The sequence below is a fragment of the Haliaeetus albicilla genome, chromosome 27 (genome assembly GCF_947461875.1).
Source record: "Haliaeetus albicilla chromosome 27, bHalAlb1.1, whole genome shotgun sequence".
Lineage (NCBI taxonomy): Eukaryota > Metazoa > Chordata > Aves > Accipitriformes > Accipitridae > Haliaeetus > Haliaeetus albicilla.
Genome location: NC_091509.1, coordinates 13158441 through 13177678, shown reverse-complemented (window position 1 = coordinate 13177678; position 19238 = coordinate 13158441). Strand labels below are relative to the sequence as shown.

Here is a 19238-nt window from a genome sequence, read left to right as displayed (position 1 = left end):
CGGGGGGCGGGGCCGGCGCCGCCACGCCCCCTCATTTGCATCGCGTCACCGCTCTGCCCCCCCCCCCCACCAACACCACCCCCCACCCCACCGCGGCGCCGCCGCCAATGGCCGCCCGCGAGTCGCCGCCGCGGGGGCGAGGCCACGCCCCCCCTCGTTAGCATAGCCCCACCCAGACGCCCCGCTCGGCCCGGGGGAAAGTTGCCCCGAAGCGCCCCCCCCCCCCCCGGGGCGGGGGTGGGAGCGGGGGGCATTAATACAAACACGATCGCGCCTTTGTTCAGCAACGAGGCGGCGGCGCTGCCCGCTGGGGCCGCCCCACGCCAGGTACCCGCGCGGGGATAACCGGAGTGGGGGGGGGGGGGGGTGTCCGCCGCCAGAGCCGGGCTACCGCCCCCAGCCCCAGCCCCTAAAATCCGGGGTTGCCCCGCCGGCGGTGGCCCCTGCCCGAGCCCTGCCGCTCGGAAGGGAAGGAGGAAGCCCGGAGGAAGGAGGAGAGGCCGCTTCACGCAACGGGGTTCTCCCCGGCGGCGAACGCCGCTGGAAACGCGCGTGGGGCCGGACCTGCCCCGGGTGTCGCCAACTTCCCCGTTGCAAATCCCCCAAAATCGCCGCTGAACCCCCCCACCGCTCGCCCCGGTTCTTGCCCCCTTCCCGGGCAGCGGGTGAGCTGCTGCTGCGCGGCAAAAGCACACCGTTTCCCAACAGGACAGTTCACGGAGAAAGTCCGATTCTTTTTCTAGGAAGTCCGATTTTTTTTTTTTTTTCCTAGGGAAAATAATAATAATAATAAAACCAATTCCTGCCCTCGCTGGGGAAGCGCAGTGCCCGCACCTCTCCGCGGGCTCCCCGACCTGCCGCCCCTCGGTGTCCCCGCAGCAGCCCCCAGCCTTCCCCCCACGCAACTCGCTTCGTTGCCGACCCGCGCCCCTGCGCCCCGGGGTCTGGCCACCAACCCCCCCTTCCCCGGGCTCCTGCCGTGGAAGGGAGGTCGCCGTGCCTCCTCCGTGGGTCCTGCCTCCCCCCAAATCCAGGCTTGCGCAGCGTTTGCACGTAAAAGAAACCAACACCCGGTTCATCCCGGCATAGCCGGGCTGCTCGCCCTCCCCAAGGTGGGGTCACCCCGCGGAGGGTCGAGGGGGATCCCCCCCACCCGGACCCCGCTTTAGGGAGGGCAACCTCTAAAGTGTCTGGGTTATCTCTGTATTGTTCCCGTGTCCCTCCATTCCCCACCCCGAGGTAGGGAAGATGCTGCCCCGGGAGCGGCAGGGGATGGCGGGGCAGGGGGGCTGCTGTCCGCCCCTTCCAGGGCCCGCACAGACCCCCACGGAGGGCAGCGGAGCCCGCCGAGCCCACAAACACCCTGCCCGGAGCACAGCTAAGGGCCCCGACCTGGCCCGGAGAACAGACAGCCCAGGTACAACACGCTATAAGCACCAGTATACAGCTCCATAGGCACCCTATGGCAGTCTGACAACTCTATAGGACCCTCTTCCAGCCACCTGTACATCACTTTGTGTGCAAGGGCCGTCTGAGCCCACAGCTAAACCTCGGCCAGAGAGCTCTGTCTCCAAAGCAGGCACACCGCCCGCCGCCAGCACCTCGCTGGCACCGAGAAAACGCACCCGATCCTTGGCTTTAGGCGAGTCCGCACACGAAACATCCGCATCCAAAGTACCCTGCCTTCTCACATAGGAACCGTTACAGAGAGCAAGTTTTCACATTCCCTGCAGATGATATTTGAATCTTCACATAATCCTACTGTGTCATATCTCAGGGATATGTGGAAGAACACACACGCAGCCACACATGAATATTTACGCCACAGGTATTGCATAGGAGTAGTTTGGCCCCTGCTGTGCTCTGGCTTATTGGTCTTCTTCAGGCTGCTGCTGTATCACTTGTATCATATCCAGCCTAAATGCCTCCATGGTGAGATACATTTTGCAATTAAAAGCTATTTGCACCTGCACTGATTGCTCCTTTCCCAGGGCAGGGATCTGCCCAGGGAGGAATAATGCATTTGAATCAATATACCGAGCAGTTGGCAGATTTTGCCCTTCAAATCTGTTCAGGGGATCAGGGGACCATTTCCATGCCTTTTCTTGGATGCTGAAGGGAACAGCATCCCAGCAGCAGTCTGAGGGCACCTCCACCGGGCAGGGACAGCCAGCCACGACAATAAAAGTGACAAGTTCTCCACTACTCTCCTCCTTCTACACACACACGCACCTCTGTGCCCAACACACAGGCAAACTCCTGGAGGCTCCTGCTGCGGGCCGGGGCAGACGCCCCACCTGGGGCTTAGGGGTAGTCTCAAAGCCACTAACTAATTACTGCAAGGACGAAAGAGTTAAACACTGCCTCGACCCCCACAGGGGGAGTGTGAAAGAAAAGCAGAGCTGAAACAAGGAGGGGGTGAGAAAGTCAGCAGTATGGGGGGGGGGGGAAGCTGGCACCAGGGGAAGGGACTTCTGTGCTTCATCCACCCCACAGAGGCCAACCCTCGCATATCGGGGCTTTTATTTTAAAGAATTCCCAGTTGCCTTTAGCACTCGCTTTCTCCACACTGCCTGGGTCTGGTCTCTGGACCAACACCACCGCACTCCCCCGACTGCAGCAGAGCCGCTCCGGCACGCGTACCGCTGTCACGCCGGTTATGAGGCTGGAGCATATTCACGTGGAAAGCTGGGTTTGTCCTTTCCTCAGCATGGCAGACTGAGCTGGAGGACACTCTGCAGCCTGCCACGGGGGAGTCCTCGGTGGGCTGGCTGGGACTCGGCGCTTAACTGTTTTGCTGCAGAAGGAAACTCGGGCACGTTGCAGCGAGGCTTCCCTGCAAGCCCAAGTTAAATGCTCTCAACATACAATGTAGAAAAAACACACACAGACTCGCAGGCTGCGATTTGCTCCCAGGGGTGAGTAAATGCTTTGCTCCCAAAGCGAGTGAGAGCCGCACAGTTAGGCTGTGGATTTTACCCCAGCAACGCAAACCCATAAGCTGCAACTTTGCAGCACAGGCAAGGGCAGCTTATGAACAGGACTGGGATATGGTTGCAATGTTGCCGGTCATGACAGATAGCAGGGATAGGGCAACACTGGGATCCAAATGCCAGTAGAAGGGAAAGGCAGAGGAAAGGGCTGGCCATGGCTTGCTCATCCTACATCGGAGCAAACAGGACTCCTGGGGAACAACCGGTTTTGAGGCCTTTGAACAAGGGAGCCATGGAAGGAGGCTTCACTCTGGAGGACAAACACAACCCCTATGAGGCTGGAGACAGAGGTCCCGGAGCACAGGAGTCTCCTGCGTGGGGAGAGGCCTCTCCCCTGCCCTGACGTGGTTTCCAAGTGGGCCCAAGGCCCCTCTCGCCTCTGACCTGGAGTTTATCCAGGACAACTCCCTCCTCCTGCCTCCAGCCCCCACTCCCTCTGTCCTGGGGCTCCTGGCACAGGGGGGACGGTCAGGCCCCACGTCCCTCTGCCCAGAACCCAAGGGAGGGAAGAAGCGGTTGGAAATGGGAATTTCTGAGAGCAAAGCCTTCTGTTCCCTCCTCCCTGACCTTTGCAGCTAGATGAGGCACCCCCAAAGGGACCGTGCTCCTTCCTGCCCTTCTCGGGAGAAGGCAGATGAACAACGCACCCGTGCCGACGGGGGGAAAGGGAAAAGCAGCCTCTCCTCTCAAGGTGGGACTGGAACCAGAGCACTCGGGGTGTGAGCACGTACCTGCACTTTCTACTGATGCAGAGGCAGAAGGGGCTTGAGGGTTTGGGAACGGTTCACTCGTATCCTCCCCAGCAAAGATACTTTTTATGAGTATTTTCCTTATGGCTGACAGGTTCCTGTTTCGATCCAAAGGCTTTCCATCCACAGATAAATCCAACATCCGCCCTGGCAAGTGATGACACTGTTCACCTACTTGGGGTATTTTATTCCTCCTACCTGGCTTGCTCCTGGGGAGGAGGAGGAGAGGAGGAAACGGCTCAGAGAACTGAGGACTGGGATATGATGCTCTGCCTGTCCTGTTTAGGAGGAAGGAGCCTGGCTGCCGCTGGGACCAGACAGAGGGTCTGTCCCCAGCACAGTGATGACAGAACCCCACTTTTACCCTAGCTGCCATAAAGAAGCAGTAGCAGGTGACATAGATGGAAAAATTTCATCCAGGAGCTTTCTTCCTCATGCCGTCCCTGCCCCTTGGGGACTGGGGGACCCAGGCTTGGCCCCAGCCGGGATGGGGCCTTGGGGGTCTGCCCCCCCCCGGGCAGGGGGAGGCTGCCGGCCCTGGGGCAGGGTTAACTCCTGCAGGTTGGAAACAGCAGGGCATTGAGGGAAGCATTTGCCCACCTGGCCTGCAAGGGACGGGGAGGGGGGGGGGAGACACGACTCACCTCGGGGTGCCTTGGGGCGGGGGGGGGGGGGGGGGGACAACTGGGCAGGGGTCTGTCAGGTGGCATTGAGAGCCTGGTGGAGCGGACCCTCTCCCAGGGACTTGTCGGAAGGAGAACGATGGGACGGGGGGATACATCCCCCCCCCCCGAGTTCAGCCCCACTGCGTTACAGCCCGGGACAGGAGCCCCCCCCTCCAGGGCTGGCGGGGGCGAGCGGAGCTGCGGAATTACTTCGGGGCGAGCCCCGCACGGGGCTGCACGGCGGGGGAGAGGGGAGGACACCCCCACCTCCGCTCTCACGGTGCGGGAAGGGGGAGGTTAAGGCGAACCCCCCCCCCCCGCCGTGGCCGAGCGCAGCGCCCCCGGTGCCGCCGCGGGGGAGGGGGGGCGGTGCCGGGGGCGGCGGCGCCGCGTGGTTACGGCGCCACCTGGCGGCCGCGCGGGGGAACCGCGCCCGCCGGCACCGCGGCCGCATCGGGGAGCGGGGCCGAGGGGGCACCGGGGGGGGGGGGGGCAGAGAGCAGCTCCCACAGACCCCCCCGGCTGTCCCCAGGGGGTCCCCGAGGACCCGCGTCCCCACATCTGAGCCCCAATCTAATTCTGAGCACAGGCGGGGCAGAGTAGGGTTTTGGGGGGGGGGAGGGGGGAACGGGGGAGATGTTGCTGTGGGTCACCCCAAATACTGGGGGTGCTCACAGAGCCCGTAGTCTTTCGTGGGTAAGGGTACGGGGTCTTGCCCAGCCGTCGGAGGGTTGGTGCTGTCGTGGGGTCAGCGTGGCTGCAGGTGTAGCTGGAGCCCAAGCGCTGCCTCCACCACGGCTTGGGAGCAACAGGGAGCTGGTGGCTCTGTCCTGGGAGCATCCCACTCCCAACGCATCGTGGGACCCTCCTGGCAGCCCTACTCATGCCAAAAGGGCAAACCGTCCCTGCAAAGGGATAACGCCCTCCACTTCCACGGATAAGAGCAGATGAAATCTGTTTCTTTAGTATGTCTGTGGAAATTGCGCTACGTCGTAGATGAAGAGCTGCAGATTTCCATTCCCTACACTACTTGCACAAGCTTGCAATACTTTTAAAGCTAGCTTGTATTTATTTGTTGATTTTGGCAGCCATTGGACAGATTATGGTTATTTCATCACACAAAATCTTGCTAAGATTTTTACACTGTCAGTTCAGCAAAGCATGTAAACATATAATCAGCTGCTATTGGCTTCAGACAGATGTAAGTACATGTCTCCCATTTAAGAGGGAAGGGAGAAACCCAGAGGCATGCACTCCCTCCCTCTGAGAGGATGAGTTTAAGCATAGTACATGGAATGGATTTAAACATCTACTAAAGTTGTCACACGCTTTGCTGAATCAAGACTGAATATTATCAGAAGAATTTAAGTGGCTCGGGAATTTATATCTCCTTTTAAACCCTTACATAAACTCTGAGGACTTTGCATCTTGGGATTTTGACTTTAAAGGTGCACAAGCTCTTTTGAAGGGTATACTCCAAAATCTCAGGCTCTTCCTTCAAATAGGGGAGTGATAAGAGAGACACATAACTTGCTGGGTTGGCCCACGTTAAGTTCTCTATGTCTAGGACCTGACAGCTCAGGGTTTACCTGCTGTATTTGTGGTGACCATTTTGAAACCTATTTTCTCTGGCATTCACGTTAACATCAGGTCTTATGATTCCAGCAGAAACAGAACTGAGTTCATCATCTGGGCTCAGACGTTTTGCCTGGAGCTGGAGACATACCTTTGACCAGTGAGATTTTGCCAGAACACAGCATAGAAGTGCTTTGGTTGCAATGAAATTTAAGATACAGAGATACTCACTTTTATATGTACTTTCCGGTGCTTTGCACAACTCAAAGTTCAAGTCCCTGGCTTTGTGTGATCCAGAAGAGGGGATTACTTTGTTTTTATCTTTGTCCAGGATATGTGCTACTTGAGGCAGTCCAAAGACATCCACCTGGACTTCTCATGTCCCTTCTCAGGACCTTTTCTCAAAACTATTCAACCTGTGTGAGAAAGTAATAAAAGTTCTGGTGAAGAGACAGCCAGACAGTGCCTGTTACATGGGAAAGAAACTCCACATTCATTAGGAGCTCTGGGTTATCCCGTGTTAGCTAGAAAGCATGTACCTGTTTTAAAATCTGCATTTTAGCAGAGCTACAGTGTGCTTAAACACTCTCCTGAATAGAAATTTTCTGGAAGCTGTTGATCGCTACCTAGCATTCGTGCAGGGAGCAAGACATCGTAGTGCTTATTCAAGCACAGCTCACGCTGACTTGCATAGGAAAAGGGTAGCCGGTCTGAGGAGGCGTCTGTGTGCATGTGTGTGTGTTCCATATGCACACACATTCATTATGGATGATATACAAATGCTGCTCATGCTGCCCGAGCAGATTGTTATGGTAAGGCTCACATCCCACTGATCTCACTGCAGGGCTTAGGAAGCATTCAGAAGCCTCCCAAAATGCGTTACAAACGATGTATGGAGAAATTACTTCCTCCAGCGCTGAAACAGAGTCATTGTCATGGTGTGATGAAGGAACTGTTAAACAGACACAGCGACAACCCTGTAGCTGGATTCTAGCCAGAGTATTTCAAGCAACTTGTAAAAAGTTCACTGATTCTTTAATGACTCCACCTGGTTAGAGCAGGACCTCTGTTTTATGTGGCTTCCAGAAGATATGTTGCAAGAGAAGTGTGTCTTAGATGATATGAATCAAACCGGTTCCTCCAACATCATGTTGGTCTGGAATAGCTGTTGACCTGATGGAGTGTTAATGGGAACATTTATTTGTTTCTTTATCACTACAAAGATGTCATATATACTTACCCCGCTGCTGCCGCTGTTCCCAAAGGGCTGTCAGCACAAGAGCCATTATAACATGACTGCCGGAGGTAATTTTTTTTCTCCCCTCACACATTATTTCTTCAAATGATTCTGTAAAGAGAGAAAGAACTTGGATACAAAAATTGCTGGTAAAAAGAACAGTGCAGTGTGACGTGAGCCAAAGAAGCTTTTCTAAACGCCTGTCAGTCTCCGCTTTTATTGTTTACAGAGAGCAACACAAACGCAGCCGGGATCCGTCTTGGCACGGGTTGCATGTGCTGCACCTGGCAGGGTGAGGATGAGATTTGCCACTGGGACTGACCAGCACTCTCCCTGTTCCCAGGAAGAAACGGGTGAATTTTGCATGGCACTGCAGGACCACACGTCTGCCCTGCGCAGAGGGGCTGCACGCAGGTGATACACCCCATCTCTGTATTTCTTCATATTTCGGGCTTACATGAGAGCACAAAGACTTTAACACAGAGTGTTTTGGTAACATGGTCATTAGTAAATAAAAATTAGGCAGAAACCCACTGCCCTTACCTGTGGAAAAAACCAATCCCATCGCATTTCATTTGCCTTATGCAATGACTTGACAGTTTAAGGAAATTGCTAACGGGACTTTTTACTGCTAGGTCACTAGTTCAAACCTGGCTCTGTCACTAATGACCAAGAGTATCTGATGAATGTTTGATGACGTGAGATTAAAATATGGGTCTCAATCCATTTATCAGTAGCAAAACCCTTCAACAACTTGAGCCCCTTAAAGCTAATCCCGATAGAAAAGCCTGCAAGGCTGGAGTGTGAACAAGCCCTCTGCAGCCCTACAGTAGATCAAGGTCAGGATGGGGGCATGCAGATGGAAAAGTTTACAGGAGTGATGTCTGGGCAGAAACTTTCTGTGCATAAACAAATCTACTAGTTAATGCACTAAAATACTCCAGTAACAGTACAGTACGAGCGCGCCAGATCTGGTATTGTTCTCAAAGGGAAAATGATATTGGCGTGGGGGGAGATGCAAATATTAGGAAATCCAGGATCAAGAACTGGTTTATACTAAATGCCAAAACTCAGAAATTCACAATTTTGCGAGCTGAAAAGTTCTGTTTGAATTTCTCAATATTATAACATTACCATAAAGTTGAAACTCAAATGTCAAGGTAACAGGTAAGGAGTTCATAGGTATCTTTTCATATTTTTTGAGATCAACAGGAAAAGAAGTTATTGCCTAATTCAGTACCTCCCAGACTGTCCCTTGCTCTCAAAAAGCGTAAAGCATCACTGGCAGAATTTGGCAACTGCTGACAGGCAGAGACCGAGGGCTGACGTCTGAGCAAGAAACTGCCGCCTGCCCTTTCGGAGCCCAGCCTGCCTCCAAATTAGCACCAGGGCCAGGTGCACACGCTAGACATGGTCTGTAACACACATGTGCAAGGTCCAGTTTAGCAACGTTTCCAGGACCTGTTCTGCACCGTCCTGAAGTCCCTCAGTGCTTCTCCTTCAGGACTCAACCTAGAGACTCGGGAAAACAGGGGGACCACCGAAAAAGGCAAGGGGGTGTCTGCCACAGGCACTGGCACCATCCAGCAATCCACCCTGCACGCTCCCAAAATAAAGTGATGGGAAAGACTCACATCCCTTGTAAACTCACCAAGTGCTTGCAGAGCATTTACCAGCCGTTTAGAGTAAAATTAAAAAAGCGTGAGGGCCATCTGGCGGGAGCAGGGAGGGGGTTTGACTTTACCTCATTGTTCTCTGCATTTTTGCTATGGGCTAAATCCAGCTGTGGAGACCACTGGCCAGATGCTGAGAAACCAGGGAACACTGGAGGGGCTGTGCTGGCTTCACTTACCTCAGTAACACACCTCAAAACATCCTTTTTAAGGGAATTATGTCTATGGTGACTATGTCACCACCCAAACACAACACACCTCTGCCAAGTGCATCTGTGTAAGCGATGGAGGCGGCTGCTGGGACCAGGGGCTGGTGCGCAGGGCTGCACCGTACCCGCAAAACCACGCAGCACTGACTGCAGCACAAACACCCATCAGGGATGGAAAGTCTGGCGCTGCAGGCAGGGAAAGGCTCCTGTGCACCATTTACAGGGCTGGAGCAGGACTTTTTCTGCCCAATAAAGCTCAGCACTGAGTCACTGAAATCAGCAGCATTTACCTGACCACTGGAAATCCTGAAGGACTGGGACTCAGCCTACCTCTGCCCACCATTTCAGCAGGTACGGTGGGTGCTAGATGGGAGCGCTGGAGTTACAGATCCCAAATTGCAGCCTGCAAACACCACCCCAGCAAGTGTGCTCTCTGACAAATGAAAACAGTACTGACAGTCACCTTATTCAGGGTGCGCAGAAATGATCTGCCCCTCTTGCTTGCATTTGGTTTTGATAGCTGGAAATTAAAATTTTATTAATCGCACTTAAGTATAATCTCTCATAGAAAACAAACTTACTGCCTCAGAGGAATCCAGAGCATTAACCACCACCTGACATCTTCTTGCAAAGGAAAAAGTATCAGTGTCACCGAGGAATAACATGAACTGCTATACCAGTAGCCCTGATCCTGCTCCACGTGTGCTAGTGCTCACTTCATGAACTTTGCAGTCTTCTCAGGCCACAGACTCTGCAAACAGTGAAGCCTGTCCTTTATTCTGTGCCAGAAGAGGCCTCATACCTTTACACTTGGGGTAGTCACTTTTTTTGAAGACAATACCTTCCAGCCGGAAAATTTAAAATTAAGGCAAACCAATTTTTCCCATTATTCCAGAAAACTCAGACATGCTGGGAAAGTGCTGGACAAACAGCTATGAGCCATGCAAAAGGCAGTGGGGTGCTGTGCCATGAGTCTGGCAGACCCGCAGCATCTGTATCGCATGAATAGCCAGCACACACGCAGAAAACATCTTATCGTATACAATACTCCTGTCGAGTTCTGCAAGGTGCGCTCACCCAAATCCCATCCTACCAGTTTCCCAGCCACAGCTTCAGAACAAATCAAAATCCAGAGTTAAAAAGGCTGTTATGACCCTCCAACTACATCACTTTACTCCAGCAGACTCCAAGGCTTTGCAGTTGCAAGTACAGAGAATTATATTCTAATTTTAATTTTAATATATTTCCCCAGCTACATAACATTTTATACAGAAGACACTGTTCCTCTGCATCTTTACACTTTCTGGGATTTGATCCATATTGATCATCACGTGCTTCTTCTAGGATCTTTTAAGGCTGCAGAAATAACAATTTCCACACTAGTTACAAAATAATTACCCATAATAATTTAATAATGAGCTTTCCCTTTAAATTATTAACATAGGTAGCCAAGAAAATTGTCACTTTTAACAAGTTTAAATTCAAATGATAAATGCCAAATCTGTGTTAAATGAGACCAGCAAATTAGCAATTAAAATATTTATGCAAGAAGGCAAAAGATATTGTATTCAAGGAGCTGAAGAGCAGTTTCCCATTGGAGTATTTGACAATGGCCTGTGTTTGCATATCTCAGCTTTAAAACCCTGTGCAAAGGGAAGAGGAAAACAATATCTAAACCCATAATTGAAGCTGGACAGTGTTGATTGGCGCCCAGTGGGATTTCACCAGAATCCAAGCAATTCTCAGAATACCCTTGGGTTATATTGAGCAGAAATCCTGACCCCAATCAAATTATTTCTATCATATAAATCTTCATCTGTGGGAAGCTCCAAAAAAAAGGAATTGCTTCGTGGCACCTAATTGCTTTGTCACTGAGAACGGAGTCGACTATGCTGCCTGGCTTTTTAAAAAAAAAAAAAAAAAAAAATAGGACGGGGCGAGGGGGAAGTCTTTCAAGCTGGAAGAAAAATACCGGTGTCAGGGCAGATCTCTGATCCCCCGTAAATGTAAATCCCATTTTCCCCAGCAAACTTTGCAGACACGACCCGTTGGCAGAGCACCGGCAGCGCAGCTTCGCTCGGGGTTTCCTTGCTGAATTCAACCGTGGAATATGATTTTTTTTTTTTTTTTTTTTTTTTCCCCCGCCTGTAAAACTCCCCGAGCGCTGTTTGAATTTGTAATACCCCAATGCAAGCCCCCCCCCCGCCCCGGTACCGTTCCGTTCCGTGCCGCGCCCCCCCCGCCGGCGGCTCCCGTCCGCGGAGCGGCACTGCCCCGCCGTGGCCACCGCGGGGGCTGCCCAACCGGCACCCAACCCCGGCTTCTCCCCGGGCTTCCACCCCCTTCCCAAGCTCCCTTTTCCCTCCTGACTTCATCTTCTCCGTCTCTAATTGGAAAGGAGACAAGCGAACCCTCTGGAAAGCAACCCCGGGCTTTTGGGAAGTTTGGAGCCCCGTCCAACGGGACCCTGAGGGGCGAAGTCGAAGCTCGGGGCTTAATTTCATCCAGATGTTTACGTGAGGGTCCGAACGTCTTTAGGACGTGTGTTAAAAGGGTTGGGTTCTCGGGAGCAGCGAAGCGCAGGTTTAGGGTCGGTTTTCCGCTCAGGGGAAAGTTTGGTGCCGCAGTCTGGTGGAGCGCAACGTCGGAGGAGCGCGAACCCACCGCAGCCAGCGCCGCCCGCTCCCCCCATAAAAGCACAGCACGAATAGATACAGAGCCCGCTTGAAACCAAAGGGGACAATTCAGGACCCCTCAGTGCACAGACAGACCCAGCTATTAAAACCCCACGAGGGTAAGACCTGTCTTTTCTGTTGCAAACAAGCCTGGGGAGAAGGTGACGGCAGCCCACCGGCAGCACATCAGCCCAGACCTAGCACTTGTCTCCAGGGTCAGGCAGTTTTCAGAACTCGGCTTATATACCTCATCCATAGCAAGGGAAAAGGTGACCCTGCAGCTTCCTTTAATTATTGTCTCCAGCTCCACACCGTTAGAAAAAAAAAACAAAAAAACACCTCTGGTAAGAAATGGCCGCACAGGCCCAGTTCTTGTGAAAATGCTTCTAACTGCTTCAGTCAGTCCTCACTGCTGTGTATTACAGCCGGACACAGGAACAGGCACAGACCAGAACCCCCCAACTGCACCCATCGAGCTCAACATGAAGCCGACACACTTGGTTGCATCTTCCACAGTACTTAATATTTAAGCACATCGAAGTATAATGAAGAATTCTAGTAATGTTCAACAGTTGGGTTTGAGGTTCTCCCACTGACTGTTTCCTACCACCTGTGCAAATGAAGATCATTACCAGCCTTTTTTCAAGCAAGATGACCTGATCAGCTATATCCAAAACTCAACCACACGCATGCAAAGATTTTTATCTTGAAAACAAGATGTATCTTAGCAGGTTACAATTTTTCATTTTTCTTTACTTATCAACACACACTTTCTAACACGGAGGGTCTCTGAGAAATTAATTTCCATCCAAAAACAAACAAGGACTGAAACAGTTTATAAAGGAACCCATCTTTCAAGGACATTTTCTTTTAAATTGCACAATGTGGCTCTTAGCAAGGAAAATAAATAAAACTTAATCCCTCTGCATTCCAGCTGGCATTTTTTTTCCTCAAGCTAGAAGCAAACAATCAATTTAAAGAAAACTCAGACTATGGTCAATTAAGGAACTGTATATCATTTCATTTATAAATACCATTTACCTATTCAATTGATTATTTTTATCCAATTAAGTCAGATTTACATTTTAAATTCCTAAGAATTAAGTCATTTATCCACATTGCAGTCCTAGACTTTTCACATCTGTGGCTGCAAAATTCTGCAGATCATCTGGTCTTTGGCTGTTGTATTAGCCGAGAGAGTTTCAGCTACCAGATTTATTTAAGGATGTGGATTATAAGCCTCCAGGAAATGGCAACCACTGGGAAAATTTGTGTCTAATTACTGGTAACACATAGAAATCCCCTTCTCTTTTTTTCTTTTTTTCTAACTTGGGTTGGTTGCTTATGCATATAAATTGTTTTTCTTTTACATCTTATCTCTTTAACCAGGATGGTCATCTTTAGGTTTATGTGTATGCCAGATATGCTGTTAGCACTGTTTAATACACTCCAAGTTGTGGGGAGCTCACCAAGTTTTGCAGACTACCTTTTTCTCTAGAAGACAGTGTTTGTTTTCAAGAGACTAATCAATACCTTAGAGCCACAGAATACATTTGCTGAATGGTTTATCCAGTGAATCATAACTTCCTTTATAAAACCAGATGGAATTTCCCTGGCCACAGTCCCCATGGCGGCACTAGGCATTCCCAGGCACAACCGTCCAGTGCTGCAGCACTAAACCGCACCAAGGAGAGGAGTCACTGTACCTCTAGCCTTGGATTCTAGCAGGGTGCTAATAAGTAAAATAGCCACAGTTAAAACAAATAGGCATTGTCAAAAAGAAAACTGGTATCTTCAGGGTGTGGGGGAGTGAACTGTGATCCTTAATGTGCTTGAACATACCTACCACAAAAATGGGGATCAATTCATTTCTAAACTCAGTGCTGTAATACCAAGAAAAACTGTGTTTAAAATTGCATTTACTGACAACTTTCTAAGTGCAAGCAAAGCCAAAGAGATTAGTAGGAAAATGTATTTGTCAATCTTTCCCACAAATATTTTTGTGGCATGACATCACAGGCAAGACTTGGAATAAGCAATCCTTACAGGACAGACTTAGCTAATATGCAACAGCTCCAGACACTGCAGAGACCAAAAAGTAGGGCTGGAAAATTATTTAAAGGTCTCTTCATACAAATTTAACATGCAGGAGAAAAAAAGCCAGCACCAATCCACTAGTCGCCTCCACAGCCCTCCTCGGAGCAATGTAAACCAGCAGCAGTCCATGGACCATTCCTTCTTGAGAACTTCCAACCCAGTGGTTAACCGTGCCGTGTCATACCGCCTGCTTCAAACCAAGCAGGCTGCCTGCTGTTTGCTCTCCTAACCTGAACAAAACCCAGCAACATCAGTTTCACTCTAATTTGGTTACCGTCATTCTGAACACAGCTGGCTTCCCAACAACGTAACACGCTTCGAACAGCCAGTTCCCCTTCCCAAGCATGTTTTTTAGACACCGATATCAACTTTCTCATATTTTGTATCTTATCTGCTAGAAATAATTTGAATTTTGAACCTAAATCAAACTCCTTAACTTCCCCTGCCAGTTAGGAAAAACGTTACAAGTCTATTTTAGGAAAAGGATTGAGGTAACTTAGAAATTTAATTTAAAATGAATCAGGAAAGAAGGGAACTTGGAATGAAGAGGTTTTCCCACGCTGGAAAACCCTGTGCATTTCAAGTACTTTCTGCCTTGGCATAAAATGAAGTGCTTTGCTAGAAATAAGGAAGGAAATAGATTCTTCTGCTGCAAAATATCCAAAAGCCAAGGGAGCTGAGAGCAATGCAATTCAAACCAAGGCTTTCAACTCAAATTCCTGGCCACAGACTTGTTTGCTCTTCTCATGGAGTCATCTCACCTTGTGTAAATACATTTCCCTGAGCCCAGAGCAATGGACTCTCTAAATCATCAGCACTGGGATACTCAACAGGACTGCCTAGACACACACCATCACACCATGTGATCAGTGCTCCCATTTCCAACAAAAAACCAACCAGCCATAAAATTCCCAACTGTTCCCATTATATCACCTAGCTGGAAGCATCTTTTTTAGTCCAAATGTTCGTCAATCACACCACCACCATCAGGAGTCCACATAAAAATGATTTCAAGCCTCAGCCTACAGTTATACCCTGATCATAAACACTCAAAAAAGCATTTTTTTCCCATTTACTCATGCACAGCTGCAGAGAAAATCAGCTCAAAGCAAGCAGTGTCCAAGAGGGAGTTCTGCACTAGACAAAGCTCAGAGGTCAGGAGCGTTCACCCAGATGCTCTACAGAGCATTGAGACAGAAGGTTCATTTCATTCCTTACCTCCCTGCTCCTCCATGGCAGCCTTCCCCCTTTTTCTCCTGTTCCCCTTCAAGTTACACAGTTTATTTCTTCTGCAAGATCTAACTTGGCGTGAGTTTTGGCAGTTCTCACTTCATCTCTGCACTTCCTGACCTGTAAGATACAGCCTGCTTGGCTTATCAGTATTTCTTTCCCACCCACCCCCATTACTTGCAGGCTTATTTTTAAGTTCCTTCTAGAGCTAGCTGTCCCTAGTTTTTCAGAAAATGGTATTCTGTCAGCATTTTCAAGTTGGAAAAATCAAAACCAAAAATGAAGCAAAAATGAACACCCCACCCTCCCCCCACCCCCTTGAACTTTCTAGTCCAGCTGTTTTTACTAACCACTTACCTCTGCCTCGTGAACCCTGCAGTAATGTACACACTCCACCTCAGCTCGCTCTCTACAAACAACTCTTTGTAATAGTATTGGCACCTAATGAAGGTAACTTCCATCTTTCAAGAAAAGCCCTGTTCCTGTGAACTCCCTAAGCCAGCCGCCTCCCCTCCCTTCTCTCCTCTCTCTCTTGAAAATACCCTTCTTATAGTAAAAAAGGTGCGTCAGAGATGTTTTCTTCTCATCAGCCCCTTCTTGCCAGGATGTAGTGCTCTGCTAAGACTGCCTGAGCCCCCACATCTTTGAGCACCTTCTCCAGCACAGAACAGTTGCTTTTAGCTTGCTCCAGTGGGAATCTTGCAGCGCTGTTTCTCCTAAAAGACAGCACATACCTTCCGAGTCCATCAGGCTCTTTTCCAGTGCTACATCAATGTTTCTGATCTGCAGTCCTCGCAGACAGCACATTTGTTGAACATGTCATGGGCCTGTTGATCCTTAATGAGCAGTCTCCAGGCGCACTTACCTCTTACTGATGTTGGTGTAAGTCCATAGTCCTTTCCTGTAGCTTTTGCATTACCAATTAGCTATGAATTATTTAGGGTAGAAATTAAAAGGTTCATTGCCAAGGGATCAGTGAAGCCAAGAAACACCTTCTCACCATAAACAGTGTAGGCAAACCTTATTTTTTTGTTACTTTTTCAACACCACTTCCTGTATTTATGAAAATGATGATATGACATACTGTGTGGCATAGGAACTAACTGGAGTTGATGGCCCCCGTGATTCCCTTCTGCCCTACTGCCCTCATGTGAATACTGTAGATGAGCACAAGTTCCTCTCCTCCCTTCCCTGCACTCACCCTGAGGTATCTGTAACAGCAGTCACAACCCCTCCAACCTTCATTTCACAAGACTGACAAACCCAGCTCTTCTCATCTCCCGTTCCCAAGCACTTGGGGTACCACTCGCTCCCTACCATGGAAGTGAGGTGATCTTACACAAAGGAAAAACTTCCCATCACTGCTGTCAGGAACTTCTGGGGTCATTTTTCCACACCCAGGGACAGCAAGCAGTGTTGAACAGAGTATCCTTCAAGAACATATTCTGTGAATTGAGGGAAAGTCTTTGTTTCACAATACTAAACAGCACTCCATGACAGCGCTGCCCAGAAATTCCCCATTTCCTGCCTCCACAGACTTTTAAGTGTGGCTAGAATGGAAGCAGTCTAAATTATGTAGTGCCTACGTGTTCTGCTGTTGTTCTGCTTTGCCCATGATCGGGCAGCAAGGACCAGAGGCAGCCAGGAGGTACCACCAACGACACAGAGTGGAAATGGGGGAGAGCATGTGCATCAGAAGTTCCACTGATCTCCAAGGGGAACAGAAAGCTACTATTGCAGAAGAGCCTCTCAACATACTTAATTCATGGAATTTCAGTACAAGAATCACATAACCAGGTGTAAAAATCTTCAAATGTAATTTATTAAGACATTCAGCTATGTCTGTCAGTCTACATCCAAATTTACTACTAAAAATAAAATAGTATCACATTTCACATTAGGAATACCAACTTTGAAAAACACTTGAGTCAAGCCTATCGTATAAATAAGTGACTAATTTCTCTTCATATCAAAATTCACATAAAAAAATTTGCCTGCCCCCTACTCCCACCTATTTCCCCACCCCAGTCCCTACTTCTACTTGAAGCCATGATGCATGTAAAAATTTAAGTATGGACATGTCCTTGTCAAAGAAAAAAGGTGCAAACCTATTAACAGCTTTAAAAGTGGCATTTGCGGAGTCTGATCATACACAATAATGTACTCATTCCCAAAGTGCAAATATTGCCAGAGTTTAATACTGTTTTAATTCAGCTGCAAGAATTAAACATTACACAGCACAGTACTGCAAGGCCTCTATCTGTGCCCTAAAACTCATCCCACTTTCCTCCTGCACATGGTAGCAGAGGTCAAAGTGTTCATTAGAGCTTTAGTTTACTTCATGCAGCCCAGACTGTGCCCATTATTAGCAAAAGTTTCATATACATCAAAATATTGAAGACTCTGTCATAAAAGTCAAGAGTCACTATAGATTACATGAATTCAAATGCAATTGCCCCACCAAGAACACCCAAAGCATACACATGACGTATTAAGAGTGCTTCCATCTTCTAGTACAATCACTGCTGCTGTATCTTTGATTTTTTGCTTACGTGCCATAAAAAAGTTTTGTCAGCAACCGAAGCTGCACCTCGGTCAGAGACTAGCAACTCACTGCATTTAACACCTCTCAGGTACCCTGGGACACGGCCGTCTGCGATACCCTCTTCCTGATCAAAACAAAAGCTAGCGTTCTGTCCGCCTGTCTACAACTTCTCACAGACCTCTCGTTCCTCTTATCCCTCACCTCGTCTTGAAAACACTCTTTCACTGCAATTTATTTCCAGACATCCTTCCTATGCCCACAGTTCAGAGAGCTTCTGGAGTCATTTCTACTACATCTCACTGGAGTTACCACTACCAAGCAGCCCATAAAAATCAGCATGGGAGATTACATTTTGACCAGCATTAATAGCTAAACTTCTTTCACAGCTGTGGAAGGATAGGTTTTCTTCTGAGTCAAACTTGGATCTCTGAAATGTGTTTGTTCCCGCGTCATCCTTTGTCACCTTAGAGCTCGACACAAACCCTCGGATCTCGAGCAGGGCACACCTCTGGGGCTGCAATTAGTTCTGCAGCACAAGCTGCTCCCTGGCTGGCCTCACATGGGCTTGTGTCATTGTCCAGGCTTTGAGACCCCTCCATCTCAGCAGAGGCCTCCAGGCCGTCCTGTCCAACAGCAGGCTGTCCACTGCTCTTGCTAGGGCTGTCTTTCATATTTGGCCCATTGTCATGTTCAACACCAGGGGGCTCAGCTGCATCTCCAGGTCTCGTATTTTGCTCTGCACTAGGATTTGGCTGTTGAACTGGCTCTGGTCCCAGTCCTGGTAGCTGTGAAGGGCTCTTAAGTTGGCAGTGGCACAGAGGGCAGGTTTCCTGCACATACAGCCATTTCTTAAGACAACCCGCATGAAAAAAATGGCTACATGGTGTGATCACAGCAGTTTTCATATCCTGAAAGACACAAAAAAACAAAGATCATATTATTTGTAATCCCATTTCTCTTCTCTCACCCCATACATCTAATGGGTCCACTAGACAGAGGAGACAGAAGCAGTCCGCAGGCAAGTAAGAGAATGTTCCTTCCTTCATACCAACAAGCCTCCGCATTCAAATACACACAAAATTCAAACTTCCTTCATACCAACAAGCCTCCGCATTCAAATACACACAAAATTCAAACACAAGCCAGGTCTGGCTGTTGATATTACAGGGATCAGCAATTAGGCAAAAAGCTTTGTTTGTAAGGTATTATTACAGTTAAATAAAAACTTTTGTAGAATGACAGTCACAGGATTAGTTGGTTTAAGAAACAATTGTGCAAGTCAAAACCAGCACCCCTACAGATGCAACATGTAACAGCAGCAAACCAGAAATGAAGTAACACCCTAACTATTGTCAGCTCAGAGCCACATATTACCAGTCTGGTGTTTCAAACACTGTCATGCAACCTGGCACCAGTAGTTTTACCCTTCAAAGAATTTGAATCAAATTAGGAGTCCAAATCAGTGCACTCCAACTGCACACTACTACTCTTAGGGTAGTTCACCATCATAAAGAACTACAATTTCTATCCAAGAGAAAGATACTTTGGACCTACAGGTGCAGTAAAGATATTACTTTCAGCATTAATTTC

General features: G+C 49.1%; 1 protein-coding gene across 3 annotated transcripts in view; it reads right to left on the bottom strand.

Moving 5' to 3' along the window:
- Positions 1–16903: 16903 nt before the first annotated feature.
- The window catches only part of RNF145 (ring finger protein 145), a 47248-nt gene continuing 44913 nt past the window's right edge, over positions 16904–19238 (bottom strand). For all 3 annotated transcript variants that reach the window (XM_069772598.1, XM_069772600.1, XM_069772599.1), the window contains exon 11: positions 16904–18556. In XM_069772598.1, the coding sequence (XP_069628699.1) occupies positions 18113–18556 (444 nt within the window). In that variant the 3' untranslated portion in view covers positions 16904–18112. The remainder of the gene's footprint in view (positions 18557–19238) is intronic.